The sequence below is a fragment of the Phaethon aethereus genome (assembly GCF_964289735.1).
Source record: "Phaethon aethereus genome assembly, chromosome: 19".
In the NCBI taxonomy this organism is placed as follows: domain Eukaryota; kingdom Metazoa; phylum Chordata; class Aves; order Phaethontiformes; family Phaethontidae; genus Phaethon; species Phaethon aethereus.
The window spans coordinates 3594340-3607893 of NC_138595.1; the positions used below are offsets into that span (position 1 = coordinate 3594340).

General features: G+C 36.7%; 1 protein-coding gene across 1 annotated transcript; it reads left to right on the top strand.

Moving 5' to 3' along the window:
* Positions 1-537: 537 nt before the first annotated feature.
* RNFT1 (ring finger protein, transmembrane 1) lies at positions 538-6857 on the top strand (the record flags this gene model as incomplete). The annotated part of the gene is made up of 8 exons (XM_082008672.1): positions 538-951; positions 1279-1355; positions 1984-2084; positions 2702-2855; positions 4549-4707; positions 5540-5605; positions 6428-6529; positions 6723-6857. Exons 1-8 carry the CDS (start codon positions 576-578, stop codon positions 6855-6857), a joined length of 1170 nt encoding a protein of 389 aa, XP_081864798.1. The 5' UTR covers positions 538-575.
* Between the last annotated feature and the right edge of the window lie 6697 nt (positions 6858-13554).

The following is a 13554-nucleotide window of genomic DNA, read 5'->3' on the forward strand; positions in this document are numbered from 1 at the left end:
CCCTCAGTTTTTGAGCGTGCACTGGCTTTTGACTGGACTTGTCTGAACAAATGGTTAACATTTTATGGATGCATGTAAATGTATTCTTTGTTGCCTTCCCATCATTGTTTGCTCCTTCTTTGGCCTACTACTGTTACTATTTCTGAGAAATTATGCAGCACTTCTGAGACCTCTTCTGTACAAGCTAGTGCTGGTCTCCTGTTCAGCAGCTTTTGTATTCCAATTTGCACTGAAGCAACGTTAGATTTTGCTGAGGCAGCCAGGTTCACTGCAGGCTAGAAAACCTGCATGTGAATGAAAGCAAGTCATTTAATATGGCACACAGAAAGTTGCCCTGTGGAGACAGGGTGCAAACCCAGCGTGCCAGCTTTCAGAACAAAGACGGACAGTATCTCTCAGAAAGAGAATCTTTACTTCACACAGACAATCACTCAGTTAAATCTATTGTATTTTTGTGGTTTTCTTGTTTGTTTGTTTTTTCCCCTGAACTAGTTATCTCTAACTTCAACTGTGACTTTTATATCCCATTCTAGGAGACAAAATAGCAAGAATCTGGACCAGAAAAAAATCCCACCATGCAACCAAATTGCAGTCATCTCCACAACAGCCAAGGGAGTGGTGATGACTCTTCATCTCCTCAGAGCGCCCACGCAGCGAGGTTGTCAGGAGAGAGCTCATGCCATCATAGCGGAGATGTTCGCATACAGCTAAACTCTGCTGTGGGAGAAGCCAGAGAAAATGCGAGTTCCTGGCATTCACGGCCAGGTTCCCAAAGCCGCTCACACGGACATGCCCACAGCGAAGCAGGGGGGCTTGATGACTCTACTCCAGACTCAGAGGAACCCGGTGGCAGCTCCCTCTCAGAGCTCAGATACCTCCTCCAGTGGCTGCACAAAAGTCTGCCGTATATCTTGATTCTGTGTGTCAAATTGGTCATGCAGCATATAATTGGTAGAGTATAACAAAATAAGGTCTAAGAGAACAGACCCTCTCCCCCCAAGAGATACACTAATAACCATGCCTGAAATATAATTCAATTTATTTTTAGCTTTATTTTAATTTGCTTTATTCATCAGAAAGAGATTTACTAAACTACATTTCAGTGGCTTCTTGTTTCCTTTGCTGGCATATGTACAATGTGCTTAATTATTTTTGCTTGCTAGTCTGAGCTATTAATTGTAATTACAAAGACATATTAGAAGTGGCTGTTTTTTAACCCAGTTCAGTGGGTTTTTTTTTAAATTTTCTTGTATATAACTGACCCTTTTTTCCTAATAGGCATTTCACTTGGAATTGGGCTGCTAACAACTTATATGTATGCAAACAAAAGCATAGTAAATCAGGTTTTTCTAAGAGTAAGTATCACCCTATGCAACAAGATTCTGTAAGTTAACCAAGACCTTTATCTACCACTTTTTGAAAGAAATGTGAATGGAGATACTGTTTTATTTACCTAACAATATTAGGTGTCAAGATTTCAAAATGGAAGTAAAGTCTTAATGCTTCTGTACAGTGTAGATCTTCTTAGATAAGTAAGGTCTGCAAAATTCAAAAGGAGGTTTTTTTTCCCCCTCTGACTTTGAATATTGCAATCACTTCAACTGATAAAAGCTTTTTGGAATTTATGGAAGAATTCTTAACTATATTTGTGGAATTAAATAGCAGTTGACAGTTTAAACTTTCAGCTCTTTCTGTTTACTCCCAAAGGAAAATTTGTTGTTTCTTCAGAGTGGGGTGGGTTTTAGTTGTGTTTTTAGGACAAAACCGTGATACACATAGAAATTGTCATGTTGAAAACATTAAAATTACTGCTGTACCTCTTTCCATTGAATTCTCCTATTTCATTTGGCCTGAAACCACAAAGATAAAGTCTTCTAGTAGTAAAACTGTGTTCAGGTGCAACAGACTCAGTGCTTTGGAGATCTATTTAAGACACTGCTACTATGATAAGGACTGTAATATGTCTTTACGATTATCTTACAGGAACGGTGCTCCAAGTTGCAATGTGCTTGGTTACTAGTATACCTAGCTGGATCATCTCTCCTCTTGTATTACACCTTTCATTCTCAGTCACTGTACTACAGGTAAGTAGAGGAACATTTCTACTCACATCATAAATTACTCAGATATTAACTGGGAACATTTGATCTGGGCTGCTGCTGTTTTTCTGTAGTTGTGGCATTGGTTTCTCTTTTATTTCCATCTCCATTCCTTCTCCTCTGTCAAACTGAGCATGTGCTGTCCTTAAAAATAGTATGTTGGAATTTGCAAAGTTAGACCGCATGCTCAACTGAATGGTACTACTATACCATGGGGAATGTAGGTGGGTTTAATTCCTAGCTTTGACCCTATCACCTCGCCTTCAGAATACCCAGTATGGCATTCTGGGGCTCTGTGGAGTTTGTGTTTCCAGGTTTTTTTTTTTCCCCCCTTACCGTTTCGTGGCTGTAAATGAGGCTGCATTGCTAAAATGGGAAAGAAGGCCTATCTCTAGAGGATGTGGGTTGTGATGAACATACAGAAAGGAAGGTACAAAACCAGAAAGGTTATCAGAGATCATAAATGATCAATTTGCAGTAAGGAGTTCATCTTCTTAGATGTAAACCAGGTTTACTTTTTTAATTAAACCTGCCATGATAAGCTGTGGTTATCCTTTCCTCTAAATAGGGTGCTCCACTAACTTCTGATAATTCTTTTGTAGCTTAATCTTTTTAAAGCCTACTGTGGATTATATGAACTTCTGGGAGGTACTTTGGATTGTGGGAGTTACAGACTTTATTCTGAAATTCCTCTTCATGGGCTTCAAGTGCTTTATTCTCTTGGTGCCTTCTTTTATGATGTCCTTTAAATCCAAGGTAAGAAAACAAGCTTCATTTTTGTTTCCTTATGAGGCTTCTTTTACTGTAAAACTAGCTAATTATTAAATTCTACCCAGAGAAAAGTTTTTAATTAAAAGTCTGTGTATAATCCACCACTACACTGTGGGTGAGAAAACCCTGTGCATTTCATATTCTTCCCTGGTTGGTGCCAAGGAACATTTACAATCTGATCTGAAACAATTGCTTGTATTACGTCATCTGATAAATGGGTTTATTTCTATCTCTGAGTGGGGGAGGATGAAGAAAACTTTTATTTTCTGCAGTGTAAGAATGCGTGTACAGGCTGTTAGCATGGAGCAGCTGATGCACAGTAAATTTTTTACTGTCGAGCATGTAACTGACATAGGAAGATTTCAAGATCTGCACATGCAAACAGCTGTATTTTCTGTCTCTTCAAAATAATTCTGAATTTTCTTTTTGTTAATAAACTTAAGCAGCATTTGTGTCAGATCAATGAATTTGATTCATACCTTAATTCCTCAAACCACTTAAGTTTTAATGATTTTTATAGAAGCCTACATTGGTTGGTGGGGTATTTATTTTAATGTGCTTCCCAAGGTGAGACATGCAAAAACCAAATTTTATGTCAAAATAGCAAATACTAGTACTGTTTAAAAAGACAAAAAAAAAAAAAAAAAGAAAGGACAAACAAGTACCATTCATACATGACAACATTTGAACAGGATGTTTTGGTAGGTTTATCTTTTCAAATGTACCAGGGCAAAGTTTTTCTCAGGGACAACCAATTTCTCAAAATACCAGTTTATAATCGATCTCTCTTTTTTTTTTAAGCCAGTGATACAATATCCAAAAAATAATTGTTGAAAATTTCATTACATCAGCTGTGACCTAAACTGCGGCTAAATTAAAGAGAGAAGCTGGTCAATAGTAGCAAATCATGGCGTTATCCAGTGTACATGATAGAAAGAATACTCCTTCCCTGTTATAAATCTAGTCTTAAAGACAAACTTAAGGAAATAAAGTTAAGAGCTAAGCTAAATGTTTATGATTATACATGCGCGCGCACACACAGTGCTCCATGGACACTTGTGCTTTGCACTTGTTATTCACTCATTTTTAGGGTATCATTGAACTCTGTTTACCTGTTCAGCCCAGCTACTCTATGCTTCTTTCTCCCCCTACCACCACCATTTTCTTATCACCTCATCCTATACTGGAGTTAATTATCACAAGATAAGGCTTTTTAGACAAGCATGAAATAACATTTACAGAAAAAGAGTTTGTAACTTACGTTTGTTAATAAAAGAACGGGCCTTACACTCATTTTTTAATCCTGAATGCAGGGGACGACTCCACTGATGACAACGCTGACCTGTATGACCAAATTTGTCTTATTTTCCTTTTTCATGTAACTTTTATTTTCTTTTTTAATGCTTAGGAAATTAAGTCTGATAGCATTTTTAAGTAGGTAGGCATCTGACAAAGCCATCCTATTTTAGCCTATTAATTTGATTTTCTGCAGTACAGCAATCAGTTGTGTTACTGTTATTTGTACAGTTGTGCTGAGACTCATCATCAGGTCTTCATTCATGTTTCATAGTTAGTTGTTTCAAGATATTATGACAGAAAGTTACTCAAACTTTTCTCTGTATTTTAAAAATCCTTTGTGTTTTGAATCTTGAGCGATTCTTTTGCATGTCTTGCTTAGGGCTACTGGTACATGCTGTTAGAAGAACTCTGCCAGTATTACCGTATGTTTGTCCCCATACCAGTTTGGTTCCGTTATCTTATTGGCTATGGGGAGCTGGACAGTGTACTAGGATGGACCCTTGGGATATTGCTGGGCCTCCTCTACCTCATCCTAAAAGTATGTAAGTTTTATATTCCTTTCAAACTATTTTGCAGTAATTATCACTGGAGGGTTAGAGGCACATAAACTAACACATTTCTGAATGTTCCCCTGTGTTTGAACTGACTTGCAAGTCGATGCTTCACTTAAACTGATACAGCCTTCCAAAACTGATAGGAATGCTGGCTCAGGGCACTAAATCTTTTTTCTGCACCTGTTCTGGGAATGGATTGAGGTTGCATAGCAAAGAACACTGTTTCTATAGGTCCTTTCATATCAGACATTGATCAGACTGTTACCAGATATCGAGCTTGCAAAAATAAAGGTAAAATTAATGGCTACAAGAATCGCCATTTTCCAGGAAACTAGACTTTCTCTGTGCTAGTGTCTCTCATGTGATGCTAAACGTAAGTGTTCATACTGGCTGTCTACTTCACCAAAGAGCTAATCTGCCCCAAATGTAACCAGACTCAGTACACTAAGTTCGGCTTTGAACATGAAAAATACTTCATAGTGCTAAGGTATCTTAATTATAAGTCTAAAGACTACTACATATATGATAATAATGCTGGTATATTTGCACTTGAATGCTTCATTTCAGAACCTCAACACTATATTTCTTTTAAAGAACAGAAGCCTACTGGGAAAAAAGCTTCAGGCTAAATTCTTAGTTTGGTTACATATTAAGCAACTAAAATAGGGTCAGTCTGAACTACAGCTTTGCTTATGTTCCTGCCACCATCAAACTAGCGGTGAGACTTCTAGTGTTGGCATTTGCACAAAAGCTTGGAAGCTTTTTAGTTCACAGAGAAAAACACTAAATGTAACTCAGGTTTTCTTCCTATTTCAGCTTTTGAGCTTTTTTGGACAATTGAGAAACTTCAGGCAGGTCTTGCGGATATTTTGTACGCAACCAGTGAGTACTGAATTCTCTTATGACAAAACAATAAACCCAATTTACATTGAAAGACTTCTTTTTTAAATACCTCAGTCCTATATTATTTTGTGCAAGCAACTGCATTTTCAAAGTAAACCCAGTATACTTTTCTCCTGCTTCCTTGACTACATGCTTACATTATCTGAACAACAACAAAAAACCCCCACCTCAAAGAAATCTATTCTGCGTGTCTCTTCAGATAAACGTATGTGAAATAACATACTCTTTTTGTCCTGCTTCCTACTTTTTAACTGAATATTGGCTGGATGCAGGCAGAGCTTTATGCTGAAATACAGTGAGAATTGAAGCTTGTAGGAAGCTTACATCCAAGTAACTTCTGTTAGAATTTTTAAGTTTCTAGATAACCTTTCTCTGTAGTAAGGGGTATTGTTTAGAGTCTGCCATTCATGCAGTAAAGTGTATAGAAGATTTTGGAGCACAGTGTCATTGAACTAAAAGAATAATAAAGCACTTCTCATTTTCTAAGTGCTATCTCGATCAAATTGGAACTGAACACAGTGTTTTGCTCAGAGGTCACTGTGATACAGATGATTCCAGTAACTGTGATCAGGGTAAGATACTAACTAGACAGCATGGTAAGTGGGAGCAGATAAGCTTCAGGCCTCAAGACAGCTATTAAAAAAAACTTAGCACCATTTTATTGGATTGGGGATTTAATAGTTTTCCTGACATAGCAGCCCTTATTCCCAATTCCTTTCTGTCCTCATATTTTTGTGTTTTGCTTTGGCTTCCCTCCCTGCCCCCAAAACTAGTATCTGCTGAAACTATCTTGTTTTACAGCACTACGGGGTGACAGCTAGCAAGAGACAGTGTTCTGAATCGGATGATATTTGCTCAATCTGCCAAGCTGAATTTCAGAAGCCTATTCTGCTTATCTGTCAGGTAATACACATAATCAGAATAATTTTTTTCAAACTTAAGAATATTTTGTACAACTGGTAAACAAAACAACATGAAGTTAGATTAGTGAGTGTATGTCTTCTGATTATTTTTAGAAATCAGGCTATGCAAATAATATACCGCCTTATAAATGGAAGAGCTTAGAAGCTCTAAGTTCTCATTCTTTTCATTACAGCACACATTTTGTGAAGAATGCATCTCTTTATGGTTTAATAGAGAAAAAACGTGTCCACTCTGCAGAACTGTTATTTCAGACCATGTTAACAAGTGGAAGGATGGAGCTACATCTATGCATCTACAGATTTTCTAAAGCATGTCAAACAACTTGTTTTACAGTTTGTTCAAGCTAAGGTTTTTCAGTTTACTGCAGGTTAAATTGTAGGTGGCACAAGGAACGAGTTTCTAAATTCTAGATATCATGCTTCTGTGAAATGTTCCGATATTTAAAACAGCGCAGAAAATGTTAACTTGACCTTCTTAAGTATAGACAAGTAAGTTTTCAGAATAAATGCAGAAAAGCCAGCATTGCTTCTCTTGTAGGAAACAATCAAGTCCTTGCAAAATGCTGCATTACTTCTTGCAGCAGCTTCTTAATTCATTTTATTTAGAAGTTTACATAGAGTTCCAGACTGTACTAAATTGTATTTATCCTTCTAATATGACTCAACCCAAAAGGTCAACCTACATTTTTATTAAGATTATGAGCAAATTTTATACTCTGGACTACAGTGAGAATTAGAGCTACTTGTCACACTTGGCATTACGGATCCTTTAATGCTTGCCCAATAGATGAAAGAAATTAGCTTCTTATTCATGCACCTGTAACAGCAACTATTTCTCACTGTACCTGGAGATAAGGCGCAAGAATAAGATGTTTCCCCTTTAGGTTCTTGTAGACTTCTAATGGATCTTTGGCATAATATATATACCAACCACTGATGTTAGTTTTTTACTTAGCATTTTATAAAGTTGGTATTTTTAAAACAAATCTTTAATACTATATTTTTGTCATAACAGGAACCAGATTTTCTTACAGGGGAGAATCTATTTTATACTATATTTGCAATTTGTAGTGTGCATAAAAATCAGAGAGAATAAATGCATTTAAATCTATTTGTTTGGTGCATGTTGAATAAAGAAACAAGATTCATTACCATTTCAGTATTAACTTACATGTAAGCACATAACAACAGCTCACTGCTAGCTATACTTTTCCTGTTAAACTAATGTCTCTGAAAAACAAACCTCCAGCTGCTACAACTTGTTCATGACTAGTCTTTATGCTAATTGTAGAGCTAATTTACGTACAATCTTTTTTCCTGCTTTTCTTATCTTGCTATGCAGGTAAGACAAAAAAAGCCCAAACCACTAAAATTATTCTGTTACAGCAAAGTTAAATTGAGTTGCCATTAACTTAAGTTTGTCTTAACTGAATACCTTTAGGAAACTTCCAAGTTAGGGGGGGAAAAGAAACAGAATTAAAAAGTTAAACACTTACTTGATGAATGGTGTAGCAACTCAAAAGGACCAGGCAGAGTGACTGAACACTATAAAGTTGCAGCTGACACAGCCAGATTCGCAGGGCTGACAGGGCATGATGGGACTGTGCCCTTAAAGGTACAGCAAAAAGTGTAATACTGGTATAATTTAGTATTATGAATAAAAGTCTAATGAGATGGAAGATTCAAGCTAGGAGGTATCATTTTATGTTCAGCTTGGGTTTTGTGAGACCATGCTGTGTATTTGTTAATAGTATTTTTGTTTGAAGTTTACTGCAGTTCAGAGTAAATGTGCCCTATGATTGTTCCACCATGGTATCTGAGTGACTGGGGAAAAAAAAAAAAGACACCAACTTAAAGAAAACAGGCAAAAGCTTCTAAGTCTGTAATTGGAAACTTATGGGAGTAGGAGAGACTGGTTCCCATGGAAGTCTTTCCCAGCAAGTGAGGTACTTCGTTTGGAGAATGTGCAGCTGAATGGTGTTAGGAGCAGACCTGAGGGTTGCAGCGAAGAATTGGAGCTTGGCCACAGCCAGAGCTGTGCTGTAACGGGCTTGTGCCTGTACCTCCAGTATAGTCACAACAAACTGCTCTTTGTTTCCTCAAAGAGATCTAGCTGTGCCTTAGCTTGCATTTGAAGTTCATACAAGATCAGAACTGTTTGTTATTTAAATTGTGCTGGTATTCAGACTGCTGCTGCTGCAGCAGCACTTCCCTTAAGAGATGGACAAGAACTGAATCAGTCAAGGAACAAAAAAGAGTAGGGGGAACTTGAGGTTGGGTTCTGAATCACTGATAGGCCCACAGAGACTTTGGCAGCTCACTTGGTTACACAATTGTATTTAGACTTTCCCAAACTTAATCATGAACATACAGTTTTAACTAAGTGTGTTTTAAGGTGTTTTTTTTATTCATGCAGGTATTGTGTGAGAACTGTGTAAACAATTTGAGTGCTATACTTAATTTAGTCAACAGATAGCACCCCCCAAAAAAAAAAGCTTTGCTTGTGCCAGTAAAATGCATGAGTAAGCCCAACACACAGCCCAATGTAATAACCAACCCTTTCTAAAATACTGGGCAAAATAAAAATTTTAACTTATCCTGGATTAGCTTTTCCTGAAATGCTAATACAAATAGCTTAATCACTTTTTAATTCAAAAATCCTCTCAGGGAAAATATAAACTGAAATTCATTAGACTTGCACATGATATTAGAGCAAGGAAATGCACTTCCTGATACTTGAATATTGATTTAATTCTTTGCCTACTAGTAATGGGTAGCCATTCATCAGAACTCCAGTACTCTCAGACAGACTTTCAAAAATCTTTTTAGAATAATAGGTCTAAATCACTTAGTCCACTCCTGGAACATTAACTGGGAAGATACAGATTCTGCTTAATACAAACAGTTGTCCCAAAAGCAGAGCCATTACCCTGCTGACTAAATGAAAAGATCTGAGAAACCAGGTATGCTTTCTTACCGCCTTATCCCCAAGATGAGTAAATAGCAGCCCCGTTGCTTATGCAGCAGGGAGTAGCAAGAAGGAAGCTTACTGTTCCATCAGATAAGTTATATTGATCCTGGCACTGTGCTTTCACATCGTGCAAAAGGACAACACGCTAATTTTTGCATGGATGCTATTGGTGAACAAAAGCCTGCTGCTAGCTTACACTCGTGATCTGGTTGCAGCACAGTCATGACAGTGCAAAGCTGAAACGGTCTGGCAGACCCAAGATGAACACGCTGCTTTACACATATACATTCAAAGCGTGCAGGGAAAGTTGAAAGACATCAACCTGAACTAAATATTCTTTTGCTATAGAACAAAATTATTTACAAACTACTTACCTCAATAAGTAGTTCAATATCCAAGACAGACACTGTACACTGAAGAACTAAGGCATCAAGGACTGTATGCAAGGCCAGCATTATTACTAAAAAATATGAAACTAATTTAGAAGTATTACACTTGTGTTTAAGAAAACATTCAACACAAGAACTTGACAGTGTCATCTGGCCTGTAAAGCTCACAAAGACTATTTTATGGAGCACAACAAAACATGGTGTCAGTGCTTCCAATCAACTCTGGATTGTTGCTGATGTTTTGGTCTTTGTCTACCACATAGTAGTAACACCACCTTACTAGAGTAAGGGTGGGTATTGGTCAGAGATAGGACCAGGGAACAATCTGTCTTTCATTCTCTTTCCCTGTTGGTGATTTTCCTTTAAGATCCAGTGAAAATTACCCAGACCCAGTAATATTATCAAACTCAGTTTATTAAAAAACAAAGCACTAAAAAAAGATTTTGATCAACCAGTTTAGGTTTACACTTCATAAATAAAACAAGTAATTCTCATCTTAGTTACAGAGAGGGGAAAAAAGTGAGTAACTTACATCCATGAGTGACTTCCGCTTGTCAGCATCATGCTATTAAGACGCAACTCTTCCTTAACAAGGCCACTCAGGCCAGGGTAGCTGCCCTGCTTTCCACACACACAGACACCCAGCACATGTCTGACTCTGCAGGAGACAGAACAGAGAAGAGGATGACAAATGGCAACCAATAACCACTTTTTTTAAGAGCCCAAGAACCTAGGTGAAGGTACCAGCCCATGGTAAGACAGGCTGATCAGAACTAGCATCTGTCAGGTCCTTTAAGTTCTAAGCAAAATTCCTCCTCCCTCCCTTTCCCTTCAAAGCTGTCATGAAAGACAATGATTTAGCTCCACAGTTATGCTTAGGGCTTACCTGCTTCCTAAAAAAAATAAAATAGGTCACTTGGATTAGCGTATGTTTACAATTGCATTTAATTGCTATTCAGATCCATCTTATCCAGCAGTTAGTATACTTAGTTCCAGTAAACTGTGAAGGATGAAAAACAGAATAGGGATTACCTTTATTTCTACTAAGGCAGCTCAAGTTTGTTTCTTGAAGACAGCTACAAAGCCAAGTGAAGCTAGAAGAGAACAGTCTGTAGAAGTTCATATACAGGAACTGCACACAGTATATCATCAAGGATCTGCAGGAAGAATATTTAAGTAATTTGCCTTATTCTCAGAAACTTCTCTTCCTTTACCCCTTAGGGTGAAGGATTTCCCTGCAGCTAGAAAAATGAAACAGCAACTACCCTGCTGTAGAGACAGATTAAAAAAAAAAACCAACCACCAAAACGCAAGCACCTGTTCTGAGAACAGCAATACCATCCCTCAACGTGTGATGCACTTTTCGATTAACAGTGAGAGCAAGTTGGGAGTTAATACTAAAAAAAGAACAGACCCAAACTAAACATCCACTATATAGTTAGAGTAGACTCATAAATATTAAATGTTCTCCAGCAGTTCAGCTTTTAGATAGCAAGACAAAAAAAAAGGGATATTCAAAAGAACAATTGAGTCATTTATTTTTATCTTTTATTATGAGCTAATACCAGGATGACATTCAAATGTCAGGATGGCACAATTAAGACAGTCTTGGTAGGAATTATTCCAGCATTCCCAAAATTACAATTTAGTACACAAATGGCATCAAATGTATGCATCACTCCCACAGAGAAAAATTAGGAAATTGTGAGTATCTTATACCAGAATAGTTTCTGCATCAAATGGGAAAAGAAAAACTGCTGGTAACACAGCTGACCTATAAACCTTTTGTGATAATGACCTGCAAAACAAAATATTCCCCTATTTAACATCTAGTAAAAAAAAATATGACTTTTGTTCAAGTTTAAGATTTAATACTTTTATATGGTTAGCCACAACAGGTATTAACCTCAGTTTTACTATATTTTTGTAATGCTACAAAAATCCTATAAAATCAAATTATAGTGAATTTTTCAGTGATTATAATTAAAAAAGCGCAGCTTGTACAAAATAAAAAAAATAAGATTCTATACTCTAATGAAAAATTTAAGACATTTTTAAATGAACAAAAGAAAGCACTTTTTAAGCTCTCCAATATTCAATGCATTCTGCACTTATCTGAAATAGCCAGACAGGAGCTAGAACTCCACTCCCCTTAGTTCATGACTAGTAATTTTGACACTATTATATATATATAGAGGATCTATGTCTGATATTTTTACAAATAAATACAGGATAAACCATATTGCATAGTGTGTGCTTGCTGTCTGAGTCACACTCCAAAAGTTTCACAGTTATGGTAGGGAATTAAACTTATAATCTATGGGATGAAACATTGACAGTACATGAAATTTATTTTTAAAACCGATGAATTGTATCTGTAATTAATCAGTGAACTCAGACAAACAACTCTTGCCATTCTTGCCAGCCATATTAAACCAATTCTACTGGACAATCGCATCCAGTCAACCAAAAAGCAACTGTTAGCTGTAACTAGGACCAAGAGAGATCTGCCTCAAAAAAAAAATTTTTTTTAAACTAAGTTCCTTTATACTCAGTAAACATGTTAGGAAACCTATGTTAACAAGTGCACAGAGAGGCACTGCTTTAAGTGTTGTGTATTTGCAAATATGCATAATACAAACACACATGAGCACTCTGATTTCAGTTTCACAACATGTCACTAATGGCTCTATTACCAAATGAAAAAATGGCAATCTTCCAGTACAATTTGTGTCCCGATAACTTAATTTTCCTTAGAAAACTAAAAAATAAACTCTCCAACAAGAGGCTTATCAGGAAGAAAAAAACCCACTAATTTTTGCTCAATCATAACCATCTTTTTTGTTGGTTCTTTCTATCAACAAGATATCGCTGAATCCTTCCGACTTGCAAATTTTAGAAAACAGCACTCTGATTGGATTCAACATGCTTAGAGACTTTTATGGCTTGGATCCTATGGCTCAAAGAGATTCGGTATACACAGAGTAAGCAGAATCTATTAAAAAAAAAAATCCCTACTGTTGTGAAACACTAGAAGTAGACTTTGCACAGTTTGACTAAAGATAATGCAATGTGTGGCAGGCAAAAAGTGACAGGACTTATATGCAGTTGCATGATCATACACACACACGCACACACCATACACGCTCTAACTAGTGTAAAGCTCTGCAGATATTAACCCTTTCACCAGCTATGTTCATGGAAATGCTTTCTTTAAGGCAGGAAGTATTTAAGTAAGGTAAAGTTACCTTTATTTTATTCTTTGTACCTGTAAGTCATTTGTACAGATTGTGACAATTTCAAAAACATAAATAGTGTCCTTAGAACATGTTTCCTAAATTAAGTTGCTAAAGTTCTGACCCACTGTGGAAGACATTCACTGAAAGGCCATTTAACACTTTTCTCATACAATCAGCAAATTTATTGCCCCAGCATAGAAAAAAAAAGTTGAGAAATTTAGAAATGTATAATGGCAGGTAATTCCATAAGCAAAATTTTATTTAAAAAAAAAATCCTCAAATTCTTACCCACTGCTTACAAAAAGGTGTAATCCCTTATACTAAGTAGAATCTGTATGTTTCCTGTGGTATTTCCTATATGTTTCTACTGACCTTGTATTCCGACGCATTTTTTCCTGATCTTTTA